The sequence below is a fragment of the Eleutherodactylus coqui genome, chromosome 4 (genome assembly GCF_035609145.1).
Source record: "Eleutherodactylus coqui strain aEleCoq1 chromosome 4, aEleCoq1.hap1, whole genome shotgun sequence".
NCBI classification, from domain to species: domain Eukaryota; kingdom Metazoa; phylum Chordata; class Amphibia; order Anura; family Eleutherodactylidae; genus Eleutherodactylus; species Eleutherodactylus coqui.
This window is the reverse complement of record NC_089840.1, coordinates 278,514,814-278,532,729: the sequence shown is the minus strand read 5'-3', so window position 1 is coordinate 278,532,729 and position 17,916 is coordinate 278,514,814. Positions and strand designations below refer to the sequence as shown.

General features: G+C 45.2%; 2 protein-coding genes across 2 annotated transcripts in view; both read left to right on the top strand.

The window, feature by feature from the left end:
* The window catches only part of LOC136624518 (zinc finger protein 665-like), a 135,823-nt gene that overhangs the window by 28,232 nt on the left and 89,675 nt on the right, over window positions 1–17,916 (top strand). The window contains exon 4 of the mRNA XM_066598503.1: window positions 4,780–4,844. Within this exon, the coding sequence (XP_066454600.1) occupies window positions 4,780–4,844 (65 nt within the window). The remainder of the gene's footprint in view (window positions 1–4,779; window positions 4,845–17,916) is intronic.
* On the top strand, window positions 4,888–9,491 carry LOC136624451 (zinc finger protein 22-like). Its single transcript, XM_066598430.1, has 2 exons — window positions 4,888–5,326; window positions 8,400–9,491. Exons 1-2 carry the CDS (start codon window positions 5,197–5,199, stop codon window positions 9,158–9,160), a joined length of 891 nt encoding a protein of 296 aa, XP_066454527.1. The 5' UTR covers window positions 4,888–5,196; the 3' UTR covers window positions 9,161–9,491.

Sequence of the window (17,916 nt, the reverse complement as noted above, 5' to 3'; positions counted from 1 at the left end):
CCGCCCCTCCGTCTCGCAGGCGCTCGGCTCCCCTCCTCCGTCTCGCACGCGCTCGGCTCCCCTCCTCCGTCTCGCACGCGCTCGGCTCCCCTCCTCCGTCTCGCACGCGCTCGGCTCCCCTCCTCCGTCTCGCACGCGCTCGGCTCCCCTCCTCCGTCTCGCACGCGCTCGGCTCCCCTCCTCCGTCTCGCACGCGCTCGGCTCCCCTCCTCCGTCTCGCACGCGCTCGGCTCCCCTCCTCCGTCTCGCACGCGCTCGGCTCCCCTCCTCCGTCTCGCACGCGCTCGGCTCCCCTCCTCCGTCTCGCACGCGCTCGGCTCCCCTCCTCCGTCTCGCACGCGCTCGGCTCCGCTCCTCCCTCTCGCACACGCACTCGGCTCCGCTCCTCCCTCTCGCACACGCACTCGGCTCCGCTCCTCCCTCTCGCACACGCACTCGGCTCCGCTCCTCCCTCTCGCACACGCACTCGGCTCCGCTCCTCCGTCTCACACGCGCACTCGGCTCCGCTCCTCCGTCTCACACGCGCACTCGGCTCCGCTCCTCCGTCTCACACGCGCACTCGGCTCCGCTCCTCCGTCTCACACGCGCTCGGCTCCCCTCCATCCACTCTCTGAATACATCCTCACACAGCAGAGTCCTGCATCCACTGAGCAGAGAGACCTGGTCATGTGACCCCCTTGTCTCCTCCCACACACTGATCACATGACGGTGACATCATCACAGGTCCTGTAAGCACAGAACAACCCCACGGCTCCTGTCCGGCTGCAGGTGGAGGTATGTGGGGGTCACAGCTTCCCCTTGTGGAGACCCCGGGGAGGCGCAGGAGATTAGCGGCCATGTAATGCTCCTCTGGGAGTCTGGGATGTACATAGGAGATGGTACAAGGCCTCTGCAGCGCCCCCTACTGGCAGGCCTGTAACATGACTGGGAATAGAACATCTGCAGACAGGCTGCTAGGGGACGGCGGCCCCTTGTCGGGGTACAGGGCGCTGCTGGATGTCGGTTAGATCTTTTACCCAGACAGCAGGCTATACCTTATCTGGCCGCAGTAAGCTGTAGTGACCCCTCCGGCCTCCACTTCTCAACCCCCATTAATTAGTAGCAATAAACCTATTGTAAACCACGGTTACATCTAGAAGTCAGTTGATGGAGACAGTAGGGGTGAGGGTCCTGCTCCAACGAGTTTACATGCTACAAATAATAGGGTGATACAGAAGGTAAAGGGGCTGGAGATGTGCGCGGTATGGCGAGGTGGAGAGTGAGGGATACTATACACATAGACAATGGTCAGGCTTAAGCCGTATGGTGGCCGAATCGGTGTGACTGCAGGGGGCGGTTGGTTACAGCTAGTAGGGATTGCAGTCAGTAGGTCAGGGAGCATGTTATCAGGCGAGTACAGAGGGCTTTGGTTTAGGGGATATGGTATGCCTCCCTGAAGAGGTGCATTTTTAGAGCACGCCTGAAGTTTTGTGTTGGGTTTTGCCCAGATAGCTTTTGGTGGTGCATTCCAGAGGACCGGTGCTGCTCTGGAGAAGTCTTGGAGGCGGGAATGAGAGGTTCAAATTAAAGGAGCGCGCAGTCTGATTTCGTTGGGTGGTGGATTGAGATGAGGGAGGTAATGTAGGACTCCTGGAGGAGTCAGGTGATGTAAGCAGAGCAGCTGTCCTGTTGTGGTGCGCATCGGGATGTGAGGCTCTGATCGGGTAGGATATGGTGATAAAATATTAATTGTTCATGACGCCAGCCCGTAATCAGACTGAAACCTGATGCAGGCAAAAGTAAATAAAAAGGGGAAAAAATAAAAATGGGGGATGCGGTCCCTTACCCTGGATCAGTGTTTCCCAACTCCGTCTTTAAGGCACCCCAGAAGGTCATGTTTTCAGGATTTCCTCAGGGTTGCACAGGTGATATAATTATTGTCGGTGTCTCAGACATTGCCACGGGTGTTCTTAATATAGGCTATCCTGAAAACATGACCTGTTGGGGTGCCTTGAGGACTGGAGTTGGAAAACACTGTCCTGGATGGTAAGTGGTGAGAAAGGACTCCAGGAGTCAGGTATACAGGATAATACTAAACAATTTATTTTAAACAATTTATTTTAGAAGATGTCAGCAATTGATGAAATTCATACAATTGGGCACTTCTTTGCCTTTCAAATATATACAGGTAGCACATCTGTATTTCTCTTAGTTCACAGGTGAGTGCAGGAACCACATCTGTACACTTTACTTTATAACGACTTGGGTAGATACAGGAAAATGCATCTGTACGTCTACTTTATATTTCTCTTAGGCTTTGTGGGTAGCTCTCCTTTCTCTCCTGTCCCTTTCTCTTTCTTTGTCTATCAATTCTTCTTTGTCCATCCTTCTTTCTATATAAAATATCTTTCCTGATACCTTTCTGTTCTCCTTACAATCCTTCTTTGTACTCACACCTTCTCCTTCCCACCGCACTGTATTTCTCTCCTCTGCTCTGGTCTTGTCATCTTGCTTCAGATGCTAATCTCCAACTGCTTCTCTAACTCCCTCTGCTCCTGACAGGAATTTAATAACCAATCCCTGCAGAGAGCTGCTCTACCAATCACAGGCTCTCTGACCCCTAACTGTTCTGCCATCCAATTCCTGCCCTGTTGCTGGGTGATACACTGGCCAATGTGAATGAGGGAATTGACAGCCAATAGCGGATACAGTTGGTTGTCAGGCAGATTATACAGTCATTACAGACACATACCAAACAGGTGGTGTTGAAAGAAAATAGCCATGTTTCGGTAATCCTTGACATCGGTAATCCTTGACATCAGGGGAACGGCCGCACAGGACGGGGCTCTCGCAGCAGATTTTCCGGGGTTTCTCCCACAAAGTCTGTGACTAATCCGGGGCAAAACCTGCATGTGCTGTATGTGGATCTTACCTCGGGTTGTAGTCACACGGTGAGTATGAGGTAGGTCAGTGAAAAACTGGTTTGTTTTCCGTACAATTTCACTGCAATTTCCCAGCTTGTGTAATTAAGTATTGCACTCAAACACGCAATTTGCATACTTATATGTTTGTTTTTTTTTAAATGTGTTTTTAAAAAAAATGCACGTGGTTCTAATAATTAAGTGCTTTAAAAACAAATCGTTCTCACATCTCACATGCAACTTGCATAGAATGTGAATGCAATGCCTTTTTTTTCATAGGAAAAATTGGGCAATTCATTAACCAGAATCGGCCAATAAGAGGACAGGCAGAGATTTTTCCAACTCTATTCGTGTGGGTGATAAATGGATCTTGTGCATTAAAGGTTTATCCAGAAAAAGGTCGCCGGATGGATTGGGGTCGAAGGGGAAGTGTTGCTCCACCCCCTGTAAAGCAGCCGGCACAGCTCTCATTGAAATGAATAGGCCCCAGCCTGCAATTACAAGCACAGCAGCCATTGATTTCAGTGAGAGCTGCGCTTGCTATTACGAGGGTCGGCCGCTACACAGGGGTCGGTTAGAGTTGCTTTTCCGCTCCATCCCTGGTACATCCCACCGGCTGCTTTATGGATAACCCCTTTAACCCATTCAAATGAATTGGTTCTTTTCTCTGCACGTTCTGTCCATCTCAGAACCAGTGTGGGAAAATCGGCCATGTGAATAAACCTTAATAAAAAGGACTAAAATTTGCAAGGAAGATCTTAAATCTGCACTGCTGGTCAGTTTATACAGTATTTTTTTTTTCTGCTTCATGTGGATGAGTCTCATCCTCTTTGTTGGTACTGATGTAATGACTAAGTTCTGACATTTACATTTTCTCTTATTTTTTGAATATCTCCAAGATTTTCTGTGTTTATTAACTCTTGAAGTTCCTTATTATATCCAATAATTGTATTATTTCAGGGGATTTCTATGATGTTACATTGTCTCCTCTTCTCTCCATTCAGGATCCTCGGCTGATATCTTCTATATCAGATAATTATCCTGATTGGCCTGACAAGGATGGAGAGGAACCGGGACAAGATGGCGGAGAGTATATTCACCCTCACCCTAGAGATACTCTTCCAGCTTACTGGAGAGGTGAGAGATTCTGGGGATGACGTCACGTTCCATCATTCTTATCTGTGTCAGTCTCTGGTCACATCTACGGCAGAGGATTTACTGCCGATTCATCATAAATGATGGAAAATATAACACATCAAAATGATGGACCCCAAGAATCAGAGTAGAACAATGGCAATGATTAACACAGATGTGAAGTGAATCTTAATGACTGTTGGACATAACTGGAGACATGAAGGACTCTGGGAATGTCTGCAGTGATATTTATGGATGTGTCTCCCATAAACAGGATTACACGGTAGTGAAGAGGACTTCTAGTGATGGCTGTCAGGCCTCAGTGTCTGATGGATGGGGAAGACCCCTGAGCCCAATCACAGGGCCTTCACCTCACCCCCTGATACTGGAGGAGATCCATGAGCAGAAGATCCTAGAACTCACCAACAAGATGATTGAGCTGCTGACTGGAGAGGTGATGCTGCTGGGAATGCTGGGACATTATACAGTAACGCTATGGCGGTATAACGTGTCTGGGTGATGACGGTATCATTGTGTTGTCAGGTTCCTATAAGGTGTCAGGACTTCACTGTCTATTTCTCCATGGAGGAGTGGGAGTATTTAGAAGGACACAAGGATCTGTACAAGGACGTCATGATGGAGGACCACCAGTCCTCTACATCACCGGGTAATAGGACTAAATCCACATGGCCTTTATTATTTGTATGTAGAGAATGAATTCAGTGGCTATCTGTGTTTTCTGCAGGTAGATCCAGTAAGAGAACAGCAGCGGAGAGATGTCCCTGTCCTCTTCTTCCACAGGATGGTCAGGTAGATGGAGAGACAGTCTCATGTTTCTATGACATCGGGAAGTTGGAGAATTAGTGCCAGTCAGTCAGTGAGGGCTTTCGTCTTTATAGATGATTGATACTTGTGTAATGAGAAAGCTGGAGATGGCAGGATTACAGCCGACCGCAGACATTAGATCTCCGCATCTTATCACTATTTTCTGGTTCTGGAGACTTCTGGTTGGAATACAGAAGCAACAGGTTGTAGTTATACAGGAGAGCTGCAGCTATTTGGCCCAGATCACTACTGCTGTCATGTCATTCCAGCTCCTCACACTAATTAATGACCTTTTCTGCCCATATAAAACCTTCCACATGACTTCTCCAACTGTGTGATGACTTTTACAATATTTATTTCACAGCTTGTGAATCCGGAGGAAGATCCGATCCCTATTGATGCTACAGAGACACATGTGAGGGGGGATCAGCCGTGTAAAGAGGAGGTTCTTGCAGATTACTGGCCACGTGAGTAACCACTAAATGCAGAGAACATCACAGATTTTTCTGGTATATTTTTAAACTCTGTGCTCTCAGGTTTTTTGGCTCTTTGTTTCTATATTCAGAGAAAATTGGACTTAATTAATAACAGACTTTTTTTTTCTTTTATGTAAACTACAGGCAATTTTAAGCATTCTATCAATATATTTAATTAAAGGGGTTGTCCCGCGCCGAAACGGGTTTTTTTTTTTTTCAACCCCCTCCCCCCGTTCGGCGCGAGACAACCCCGATGCAGGGACTTAAAAAAAAAAACGCTCAGCGCTTACCTTAATCCCCGCGCTCCGGTGACTTCTATACTTACCGGCTGAAGATGGCCGCCGGGATCCTCTTCCTCCGTGGACCACAGCTCTTCTGTGCGGTCCATTGCCGATTCCAGCCTCCTGATTGGCTGGAATCGGCACGTGACGGGGGCGGAGCTACACGGAGCTACACGGAGCCCCATTGAAGAAAGCAGAAGACCCGGACTGCGCAAGCGCGTCTAATTTGGCCATTCGACCATTTTAGACGGCAAAAATTAGGCGGGCTCCATGGAGACGAGGACGCCAGCAGCGGAGCAGGTAAGTGAAAAACTTTTTATAACTTCTGTATGGCTCATAATTAATGCACAATGTACATTACAAAGTGCATTATTATGGCCATACAGAAGTGTATAGACCCACTTGCTGCCGCGGGACAACCCCTTTAACTGATTCGGGGAGCTTCTCCCCAAACACTTTCTCTATCCTTGTTCAGCTATGTAGCTGAAGACTGTTGCTAAGGAAAATCCGTTTACAGTGCCTTAGCTGAACAGGGATAGTGATTACAGGATTGCTCCTTTACGGTGTACCTGCACTCTGCATCAGGCATAGATCAGTAACCACTGGAGTTTTCTATTAATCCTGGAATATATATCAATAATTATTTCCTCCACTTCTATCTTATGAATGCTTTAGTCTGGCCACAGGCGCTGTGTAAGGAGAAGCTGTCCCCATGCTGCGTTCAGCTTCACCTCACATTCTACCCAATTTGGCCAAGATCTGATGGACTGTGGGGTCTTGCTGCATCGGTATGATTTATTTCAGGCAAAGCACAGAAGTTGTGACCTCATGGATTTTCCTCAATCAGGTTGTAAGAAAAATATTGGATAGATAGCAACTAATTAGTATGTGCAATACTGTGGTATCTGGACCTCGGTCACTATTAAACTTGCTTTGTAAAGGATTGGTGAGCTTGGACAAGTCAGTAACAGAAATGTTCAACCAAGACAAAGGAAACAGACAAGTTTGTATGAACGGAATGGGTTTGATTGTGATTTCCTTTTTCATAGCTTTTATTTTATTTACTACAGTATTCTAGAGTACAAAGAAAAAAAATTAAAATCTGGAAAAAAAATCGCAGTAGATAATAATTTAGTAGCCTACTAAAATACCTGGAAGTACAGGTAGCGCTCTGAGTCAATGAGCGTTGCTCTAATTGTACACTTTGTCTTTGGAGGGAACAGAATAGTAGAAAGAAAATGGTGGAGCAAACCAAGTGGAAAATGGGAATATGAAATTGAAAACTATATGCTCTTTTCACACCGTAGTAGGCTATGGATTTGTATGATAGGAGCTGTAATGGAAGGGATGTAATGCGGAAAAGCATTGTTCTCTTAAAGGGGTTTTGTCATTAAACAAAAATGATCTAAACTTACTTATTCCTTCCCTGTCTGTCTCCTTATCACATCTTATCCTGGTTGAGCTTCTCCAGTGCCCCAGGTCAGCTCACTGCAGGCTGGGACCAGCTTGTTATGAGGGCTGGTTATCGCAAACTCCTTCCTGCTGGGTCAATGAAGGTCAGGTCCCTGTGCTGTAGCTTCACTGCCTAGGAAGGAATTGTAATCTATTTCAGAGATAGCTCGCATGAGAAATCTCTGAAGAAGATAGGCAGTCCTCCTGCTGGCCTGTGAGCTGTGACATAACGTACATTGGCAGACTGCCAACCTAATGTACTTTACCTCACAGGAAGGAGAAAAATCAGGCAGCTGGAGGTGAAGTGAGCCCCCGGACTGCAGGAGACGGGAGAAGATAAGGGAGGTGAAGATTTGGTAAGTAGACTGACGGGGAATAGATAAGTAGAGCATTTTTCTTTTTTAATGACAGAACCCCTTTAAGATATATTTTAGACTAACCCCTGATAAATGTTTGAATAGAGGAAATGTGAAGGGTTAAATGTGTGCTCCAAAAAAAGAAAGGTGTGGCAGCAGATAAGATGCAAATAAAAAAAAAACAACTTTATTCCTCCATAAAAGTCAAAGGCAGCAACGTTTCGACCAGGCGGGATCTTTCTCAAGCACTATAGGCTGCTGACGATTCTTTGTCTGCCGAGTTGACTATGGACTTTGGACAGCATGCATTTACGAGAGGAGAACAAATGTACTATATGCTGCTGACCATCTTTTGTAAGTTGGGTAAATGTGTGCATTCTTAATGACACGTCAGGAGTATGTTTTAGTCCTATGTTGGCTGAGTCAGCCATAGTTGAAGTGTAATGGGACCTACAGCTAATATCTGGTTGGACATTGAAGTGTGTTAATTCAAAATCTACATTAAAAAAGTGACATTAAGGGGAAGGTTTTTCAAATTTTATTGTGACTGTAAAGCCGTATTTATACGGTCATTGAACTTTTAACAAAAAATGAACCTATTCATTTGCGTGGGTTCATTCACATGAAGGGTTTTTCACTCGGACCCACGATGGAAGACTGAAGAATTTCTGCATGCCCAATTCTTTTGCACAAGAGTAGGAAATGAAATGTGCTATATGATGTACCGCTCACATTACATAGCACATTTCAAATCCTACTCTTGTGCGAATGACTGGACACAAGGACAGGGTGTCTGTGTGTTCTGTAATGTGAGGTGCGCCTGAGAATCTCAGGCACAACTCGCTCTGGCCCAAGATCATAAGGCATAAACTTTTTAATGTTTCTTCTGTGTACAAGTGGCAAAGTGCACGTAGCAGCTGCTAAATACATGAAAAATGTTCTGCATTTACATTAGTTCCGTTTTATCCTTGGCAGATAACAACATCAGGAGATCAGAGGGACATCTGATATCAACAGTTTGTAAAGTGGAAGATCATGCTATCATACAAGATACATATGAAGAGCCTGCCATTATCCTAGATATATCCTCAGCCCCTCACAGCAAGGATCTATCAGCGGATCTTTTTATACAGGTTCCATCTTCTGATTCATCACAAACTGTTAAACAAAATAAAATTTACAAAAGGGGTTTTCAAGATGAAAGAGTTAACAAAGGAGAGAGGCCATATTCATGTTCAGAATGTAAGAAATGTTTTAAGCAGAAATCGCATCTTGTTGCACATCAGCGAATCCACACAGGGGAGAAACTGTATTCATGTGCGGAATGTGGGAAATGTTTTAATCAGAATTCACATCGCATTGCACATCAGCGAATTCACACAGGGGAGAAGCCGTATTCATGTTCAGAATGTGGAAAATATTTTAAGGGGAAATCATATCTTGTTTTACATCAGCGAATTCACACAGGGGAGAAGCCATTTTTATGTTCGGAATGTGGGAAATCTTTTTACTGTAACTCATATCTTGTTAGGCATCAGAGAATTCACACAGGGGAGAAGCCCTATTCATGTTCAGAATGTGGGAAATGTTTTAGTCAGAAATCAAGTCTTGTTATCCATCAAGAAATTCACTCAAGTGCAAAGTCATATCGTTTTTCTCCCCCAATAATTAACTCTTCTCTGTTTTCTGGGGGTGGCGGCTTGAAATATAAGCCCTATCCCAAAAATAAGCCCTAGCTACAATACAGGAAAACAAAAAAGCAATACTCACCTAGCAGCCGCTGTCCGGGTCCCTCCCGCCGGGCTCCGGTGCCCTGGCAGGTTTCCATGCAGTCCCCAATGCCGACAGAGCATGTCTTACCGGTAACAGGGCTTGAAACCCCGCCTCCAGCAAGCGATTCCTCTGATTTGCTGAGCCACAGCACTTGAGATCCCATCACATCCATTCAGTGAATGATGTCATTGAATGGCTTTGATTGGTTCATCGAACGCTGGCTTTGACTAGTTCCTCGAGTGCCAGCTTTGAATGCTTCACAAGTGCCACCTCAGCCAATCAGAGCAATTTCTTGCTGGGGTATTCAAGCCTCGTTACCAGGAAGAGATGCTCCATTAGTGTTGGGGACTACATGAAAGCCTGCAGGAGCGCCGGAGGCCAGTGGGAGGGACCTAGACAGCAGCTGCTAGATGAGTATAGGACACCCCCGAAAATAAGACCCTGTGCTTATTTTGGGGCAAAAATTCATATAAAACAGGGTCTTATTTTCAGGGAAACATGATTTTATTTATTTTAACTTATTTTTTATTAATGAATACTACAAACAAAATGTAACATTTAAGGACTTCCTCACACAAATGTATTTGCGGATGCAAAACATACGCCCACAATTGGCAGAGAATACAACCCATTGATGTCAATGGGTTCTTTCACATGAATGATTTTGGTTGTGCACAAAAAAGGTCTGCTTTGTCTTTCTGCGTATTTGTGGTCCAAAGGGCCCCATAGAAATCTACGGAAGGCTGCGTACAATGTGCAAGAACATGTGCATAACCATGGGGAAAAAAATACCCCTCTTCTGCGGTTTTAAAGGCTATTTAGCCTAATGCAATCCATGTGTGTTCTTTACCCCAAAGAATTGTGCAGTGTTGCGCATTATCGCACACCTCCCATAGACCAGAGAGATAGAACAGGTAATAGGGATACACCTAAAATAAAAAATAACCAAAAGCTAACCTTGGGGATCCCTTCCCCCCTCCCTATTCCATCCCAATACCTGTCTACCTCCCTTAGTCTTCCTTTTGCAAGTTGTTCCTGGCCAGGCTACTGAGGTTTTTGAATCATTTCTATGACAAAAAACAAGAATGAAAGGCGGAGAAGAATTCTACTACTACCACTAACCCAGCCAGCCTTGTACGCCTAAATACATTATCTCAATGTTATATTCCTTTGTAAAATGGAAAATTTTCAATAAAAATTACTGTTAAAAGGGCTTCTAAAACTGTAAGGTGACTGTGGGAGATGACGGAGATGTTTGTCATTTTGTACGTGTATTTTCTATTGTCAGCTGTGTAGATGTAAGATGGAGGACACTACTTGTGTTTCAGCCCTTTGAGTCTACTGGGGGTACCACCCATCCCCCATATACAAATAGAATGTTAAATTATTTTCTTCTCTAGAGACCTCTTAAAAGGAAACAAGACGAACAGGAAAGACCAGGCTGTTGCTAATTGTGCCATGTGGCAAAATCTTTGCAGCATATGTCTGTTAATATCTTTCCCCCTCTTCTGGCTAAAGTGTTACATTTTAAGCACTCCCCATGGGAATGACCTATCGGCATACAAAATTTAATAATGTATCTGAATGTCCCACTTTCCTTTGTTTGCATACTATATAAACCTTTTCCTGATCAAATAAAGTCAGAAGTGCTGTGGTATACACACTATAATGCATGTCTTACATTGGGGTATCCGAGCTAGTATTAATTATATCCAATATGGCACCCACAGTATGTCGAACAGCGCAAATGGCACTAACATGACTAATGCTGGAAGTCTGACTAATAAGGTTGTTGAACTGGAAGTAATAATGTCTGAGCAAAACTACGACATAGTGGGAATAACAGAGACCTGGCTGGATGAAGGCTGTGACTGGGCAGTGAACTCACAGGGTTGCAATCTGTTTAGAAAAGATCTGAGAAACCGGAAAGGAGAGGGCTTTGTCTATATATAAAATCTTGTTTAATGCCCACATTGTGGGAATATTTATGGGAGAAAGATGAACATGTGGAGTCTCTATGGGTAGAAATGCATGGAGGGGAAAAACAATAATAAAACCCTTATAGGGGTTTGCTGTAGGCCACCAAATATAACAAAAGATGCTGAAAATCTATTATTGAAGCAAATAGACAAAGCAGCAAATCACAATGAGGTAATTATTATGGAGGTCTTCAACTATCTAGATAAAAACTGGGAAGCAACCTTTGTGTCAATTACTAAAAATAATTACCTTACCCAACATGTACAGAGCCCAACTAGGGGGACGGACATTTTGGGCTTAATATTAACCAACAGACCTGACAGAATAACAGGGGTGCAGGCTGGGAGGCACCTGGGAAACAGTGACATAATATAATATATTTCAACTTGTCTTTCAAGAGAGAATTTTATAGGAGAGCTATAAAATGCTAAACTTTAGGGTCTTCGCATTATCGTGGTTTGGCAGAAGGTGCGCAATCAAGATGGATATTCTCCCAAGGCTGCTATACATCTTCCAGACCACGCCATGTAGTCCCCCAGGAGTCTTTTTCGACAGACTGCGAGGCCAAATACTCCAATTCATTTGGAAGGGGGGCTCCAAGAGGCTCAGCTACAAGAGCCTAACCAAATGGAAAGAAAAGGGCGGTGTGGGACTCCCCGACTTTCGTCTATACCATAAAGCGACGATAGGAACTCTCATATTAGATCTATTTCATCATAGGTCAGATAAATTCTGGGTGCAAATAGAAAATGAAAATAACACCTTTGAGGCGCGGGGGGGGCGTTCTGGATCCCGGGAAGGGTCAACTGGGAGGAAATAGAGGCCTCGACTCTGATGAACACGCTTCTGAAGGCCTGGCGGGGGGGTGCAGGACCTCGGTCCCGGGGCCCCTTATCCCATTGGTCGGAAACCCACAGCTCCCGGCAACACTGTCCACTCGCAGCCTGGGGTTTTTTCCACCTGGAACGGAGGCCAGGGTTGGGGGGGGTGATGGAATCCGGGGGGTCTGCGTAACGTGACAAACCTACGGGGGGTCCGGGAGATGCCCCCGGGCCCATGGATGCAATATCTTCAGATATGTAGTTATCTGGGAAAGATAAAGCCCGATCAGGGATGGAACATGAATCTCACCCCCTTCGAGAAACTATGTTGTGCCTCAGAGATACCCAGACATATGGTCTCGTTGCTCTACGACCAGCTATTAGAAGAACGACTTTATGGTCACCTTCCTAGGTGGATAAGAGCGTGGGAGGAGGCACTGGGTTGGTCCTTCCTCGGGGAGCTCTGGGGCAAGGCATTTCAGCTTACCCACAAGATGTCTATAGCCAGTAAGCTACAGGAGTTAAATTTCAAAATCCTATCACGATGGTACATGACCCCGGAGAGACTGCATGCCTTTTTCCCATCGACCCCGAACACCTGCTGGCGTTGCCGGGCGGGAGTGGGCTCGATGCTCCACATATGGTGGGAATGCCCCATGGTCGCACCCATATGGCAAGACGTGAAACGTCTATTTGAGAGGGTATGCAGAGAACCACTGAACCTGATGCCTGAATTGGCACTCTTGTCCATCCCCTCTGTCAACGCCCCATCAATCAAAAAAGGTCTATTGAAATTCTTCATTATGGCTACGAGACAGGTGATACCCAGGTTCTGGAAACAGAGCTTAGAAATACCCAGATGTGCATGGGTGGGGGCGATGGACGAAATAGAACGTTTGGAGAGGCTGAGCTTATCGAACGACACAATAGGTTACGACAATTTCTACTGTACATGGGCTGTTTGGATGGACATCCGAAATACACCCCTGTTCTCTAGACGGTTACAAACTGGCACCTGTGAGTAACTCGACCAGATTCCAAACAGAAATAGCAAACCTTGGTTCCCCACCTAGACACCCCCTCCTCCCCCCCTTCTTCTCTCCCCTCCCGTCCAACCCACCCCACCTCCCCATGTTCATGTATTCAACAAATTACATCATAGACAAGAACTTTTTGTTTTACACTGAGGTTTATTAGTTTATACAGTAAGGTTTATTTGTCAAAATCTCGTGATAACATTGATGTTTTCTTCTTGTGAAAATATTACATGTGATGTTAAAACATAATAAAAATATATTGAACAATAGGCTAAACTTCAGGAAGGCCAAGTTTGATCCGCTTAGGGATGCCCTTAGCCTTTTTGGACTGGGATAATGTTTTCAAAAATAGGAGTAAAAACAATAAATAGGAAACGTTTAAAAACATCGTAATGTGGTGTGCAGTAATGTTCGCTGTGGGCAATGGCGGCGATGGCTCCGCTGTTCTCCCACCTCACAGACTGCAGCGACCGACAACATAAATAAATATCTAAAGTCTCTAGTCTCTTTGTATGTGTAGATCTTCTTTTACTGCTGTCCCTTTATTTAGCAATCTATCTTTCTCTGTCCTGCTTGTAATCTTATACCGTGTGTGTATGTATGTATGTGTGTGTGTATATATATATATATATATATATATTTATTGTGAGGGCTCAGCGTTAGGACAGGTAGCAATCTGGGCGTAAACAGTCAGAGACAGTGACACTCTAAATAAAGTTCGTAGTCCAGGCTTCGCCTGCGTTTATTTCAGCACAAAGCAAAGCAAAAACAGACCTTAACACCAGGCCAACATAAAGTAACTCCTGCTCGTCTGAGCACTTACTAGACATAGACCGACCCTGTCTACTCACTTGCAAAAACAAACGCTTGCTGCGCACAGCCAGCCTGGCTCTCAGACCTGCAGAGGTCTCAGCACACTTCCCTAGGACGGGCAGGTCCAGGCTTTATAAGGCCTGGTACCAGCCTCACCTGGTACGTGGGAGTGGCCATCCCACCCTTCGCTTTGATCACTCCAGGAAAAGCCGGCTCGGATTATGCGGCATGGAGCCACTTACCAACTACAACGTGTCAGTAACTTAATGTTACTGCCACACAACTGCCGGCTTCCTCCACCGAGCCCAGGCTGCTCGGTGGCACGTATCTGCCCACGTGCTCCCTAACACCTCATAGGAGAGAATCCTAGGCGAAATATATCTGCCCTCCAGTACTTTGCCCGTCACTGTCTCACATACCCTCCCCCTCTGTTCGAGCCTATGTGGGTCAAACACCTTTAGCTGCCATACAATGCATTCTAGACAAGGCATCGGCATTGCCCTGTAGCTTTCCTGCCCTGTGTTCGACAGAGAAACTGAAGTTTTGAAGTGTCAGGAACCACCTAGTGACTCTGGCGTTTCTTTCTTTTGCCTGTGACATCCAGGTTAAGGGAGAGTGGTCTGTGATCAGCCTGAAGTGCCGACCTAGAAGGTAATATTTTAGGGATTCAAGGGCCTACTTGATGGCTAGGCATTCCCGCTCAACAATACTGTAATTTTTTTCGGGTGGCGTGAGCTTCCTGCTCAGATAAATTACGAGATGTTCCTCTGCCTCTACTTCTTGGGACAGAACTGCTCCCAGTCCCACATCGGACACGTCTCTCTGAACAATAAATTCCCTTTTAAAATTGGGTGTGACCAACACTGGACGTCTACAGAGGGCCCGTTTTAACTCCTGGAACGCCTTTTCTGCGTCAGGTTCCACTTGACCATGACTGACTTATTGTTCTTGGTCAGGTCTGTTAGGGGCGCTGCTATGCTAGCAAAGTTGTGCACGAACCGCCGATAGTACCCTAGATACCTAAAAAGGCTCTCACCTGCCTTTTAGTTGTGGGTTGTGGCCAGTCCTGAACGGCTTCAATTTTATTAACCTGAGGTTTTATAATACCCCTGCCTATTACATACCCGAGGTATTGTGCTTCTTCGAGGCCTATGGCGCACTTCTTTGTGTTTGCTGTGAGCCCCGCTTTTCTAAGGGAGTTCAGTACTGCCTGTACCTTGGGTAAATGGCTGTCCCAGTCTTCGCTAAAGATGATATCTAAATACGCTGACACATACTGATGATGGGGTTTGAGTATGACATCCATCAATCTTTGGAAGGTTGCTGGAGCTCCATGCAAACCAAAGGGTAGGCAGATGTACTGAAACAGCCCGTCGGGTGTGGCAAACACCGTCTTTTCTTTCGCCCTTTCTGTAAGAGGAAACTACCAGTAACCTTTAGTAAGGTCGAGAGTGGAAAAGTATCTGGCATGACCCAGTCTCGGCATTGGGTATGCGTCAAATTTTGACATGTCTTTTAGCTTCCGGAAGTCATTACAGAAGTGCAAAGGGCCATCAGGTTTTGGTATCAGCACGATAGGGCTGGACCATTTGCTTTTCGACTCTTCAATTATCCCGAGGTCTAGCATTTTCTTGACCTCCTCAGATATGGCTCGTCTGCGGGCTTCTGGAACCCTGTATGATTTCAAATGAACCTTTACCCCTGGCTCAGTTACAATGTCATATTTTATGACGCCAGTATGCCCTGGAATATCGCTAGACTCTTGCTGTTGGGATTTAGACAGGGACCCTGATACACACACCTCTGGGACCCCGCCATGGGGGGCGCTCACTGCAGTAAGGGTTTCTCTCTCCTTCCGTGGCTTAATTAGATTTACATGGTACAACTGTTCTGGTTTCCGCCTACCCGGCTGGTACACCTTATAGTTTACCTCTCCGACTTTCTCGATTATTTCATAGGGCCCTTGCCATTTCGCTAGGAATTTACTTTCTAGGGTGGGCACCAACACTAGTACCCAATCCCCAGGGTTAAAGCTTCTCACCTTGGCGGACCTGTTATATACCCGGCTTTGGGCTTCTTGAACCTGCTGTAAATGTTCTCTAACAATGGGCATGACCGCTGCAATTCGATCTTGCATGAGGGAGATGTGTTCAATAACACTCCTGTAGGGGGTGGATTCGTGCTCCCAGGTCTCCTTGGCTATATCAAGGAGCCCCCGTGGATGTCTACTATAAACTACCTCAGAGGTGAGGTAGATTCTCCTCAGTATATACACACAGAGGTGAGATAGATTCTCCTCAGTATATACACAGAGTTGAGGTACATTCTCCTCAGTATATGCACATAGAGGTGAGGTAGATTCTCCTCAGTATATATACATAGAGTTGAAGTACATTCTCCTCAGTATATACACATAGAGTTGAGGTACATTCTCCTCAGTATATACACATAGAGTTGAGGTACATTCTCCTCAGTATATACACATAGAGTTGAGGTACATTCTTCTCAGTATATACACATAGAGGTGAAGTAGATTCTCCTCAGTATATACACATAGAGGTGAAGTAGATTCTCCTCAGTATATACACATAGAGGTGAAGTAGATTCTCCTCAGTATATACACATAGAAGTGAGGTAGATTCTCCTCAGTATATACACATAGAGGTGAGGTAGATTCTCCTCAGTATATACACATAGAGGTGAGGTAGATTCTCCTCAGTATATACACATAGAAGTGAGGTACATTCTCCTCAGTATATACACATAGAGGTGAAGTAGATTCTCCTCAGTATATACACATAGAGGGGAGGTAGATTCTCCTCAGTATATACACATAGAGGTGAAGTAGATTCTCCTCAGTATATACACATAGAGGGAAGGTAGATTCTCCTCAGTATATACACATAGAAGTGAGGTAGATTCTCCTCAGTATATACACATAGAGGTGAAGTAGATTCTCCTCAGTATATACACATAGAAGTGAGGTAGATTCTCCTCAGTATATACACATAGAGGTGAAGTAGATTCACCTCAGTATATACACATAGAGGGGAGGTATATTCTCCTCAGTATATACACATAAAGGGGAGGTAGATTCTCCTCAGTGTATACACAGAGAGGTGAGGTAGATTCTCCTCAGTGTATACACACAGAGGTGAGGTACATTCTCCTCAGTGTATACACACAGAGGTGAGGTACATTCTCCTCAGTGTATACACATAGAGGTGAAGTAGATTCTCCTCAGTATATACACATAGAGGTGAAGTAGATTCTCCTCAGTATATACACATAGAGGGGAGGTAGATTCTCCTCAGTATATACACATAGAGGGGAGGTAGATTCTTCACAGTATATACACATAGAGGGGAGGTAGATTCTCCTCAGTATATACACATAGAGTTGAGGTACATTCTCCTCAGTATATTAACACAGAGGTGAGGTAGATTCTCCTCAGTATATACACATAGAGTTGAGGTACATTCTCCTCAGTATATGCACATAGAAGTGAGGTAGATTCTCCTCAGTGTATACACACAGAGGTGAGGTAGATTCTCCTCAGTATATACACAGAGAGGTGAGGTAGATTCTCTTCAGTATATACACAGAGAGGTGAGGTAGATTCTCTTCAGTATATACACAGAGAGGTGAGGTAGATTCTCCTCAGTCTATACACACAGAGAGGGGAGGTAGATTCTCCTCAGTCTATACACATAGAGGTGAGGTAGATTCTCCTCAGTATATACACACAGAGGTGAGATAGATTCTCCTCAGTATATACACAGAGTTGAGGTACATTCTCCTCAGTATATGCACATAGAGGTGAGGTAGATTCTCCTCAGTATATACACATAGAGTTGAGGTACATTCTTCTCAGTATATACACATAGAGGTGAAGTAGATTCTCCTCAGTATATACACATAGAGGTGAAGTAGATTCTCCTCAGTATATACACATAGAGGTGAAGTAGATTCTCCTCAGTATATACACATAGAAGTGAGGTAGATTCTCCTCAGTATATACACATAGAGGTGAGGTAGATTCTCCTCAGTATATACACATAGAAGTGA

Coding starts and splice junctions, on each gene's coding strand:
- LOC136624451 (XM_066598430.1), top strand. CDS start 5,197: ATGACTTTTACAATATTTATTTCACAGCTTGTGAATCCGGAGGAAGAT. Junction 5,327..8,399: donor TCTTGCAGATTACTGGCCAC/GTGAGTAACCAC, acceptor TATCCTTGGCAG/ATAACAACATCAGGAGATCA.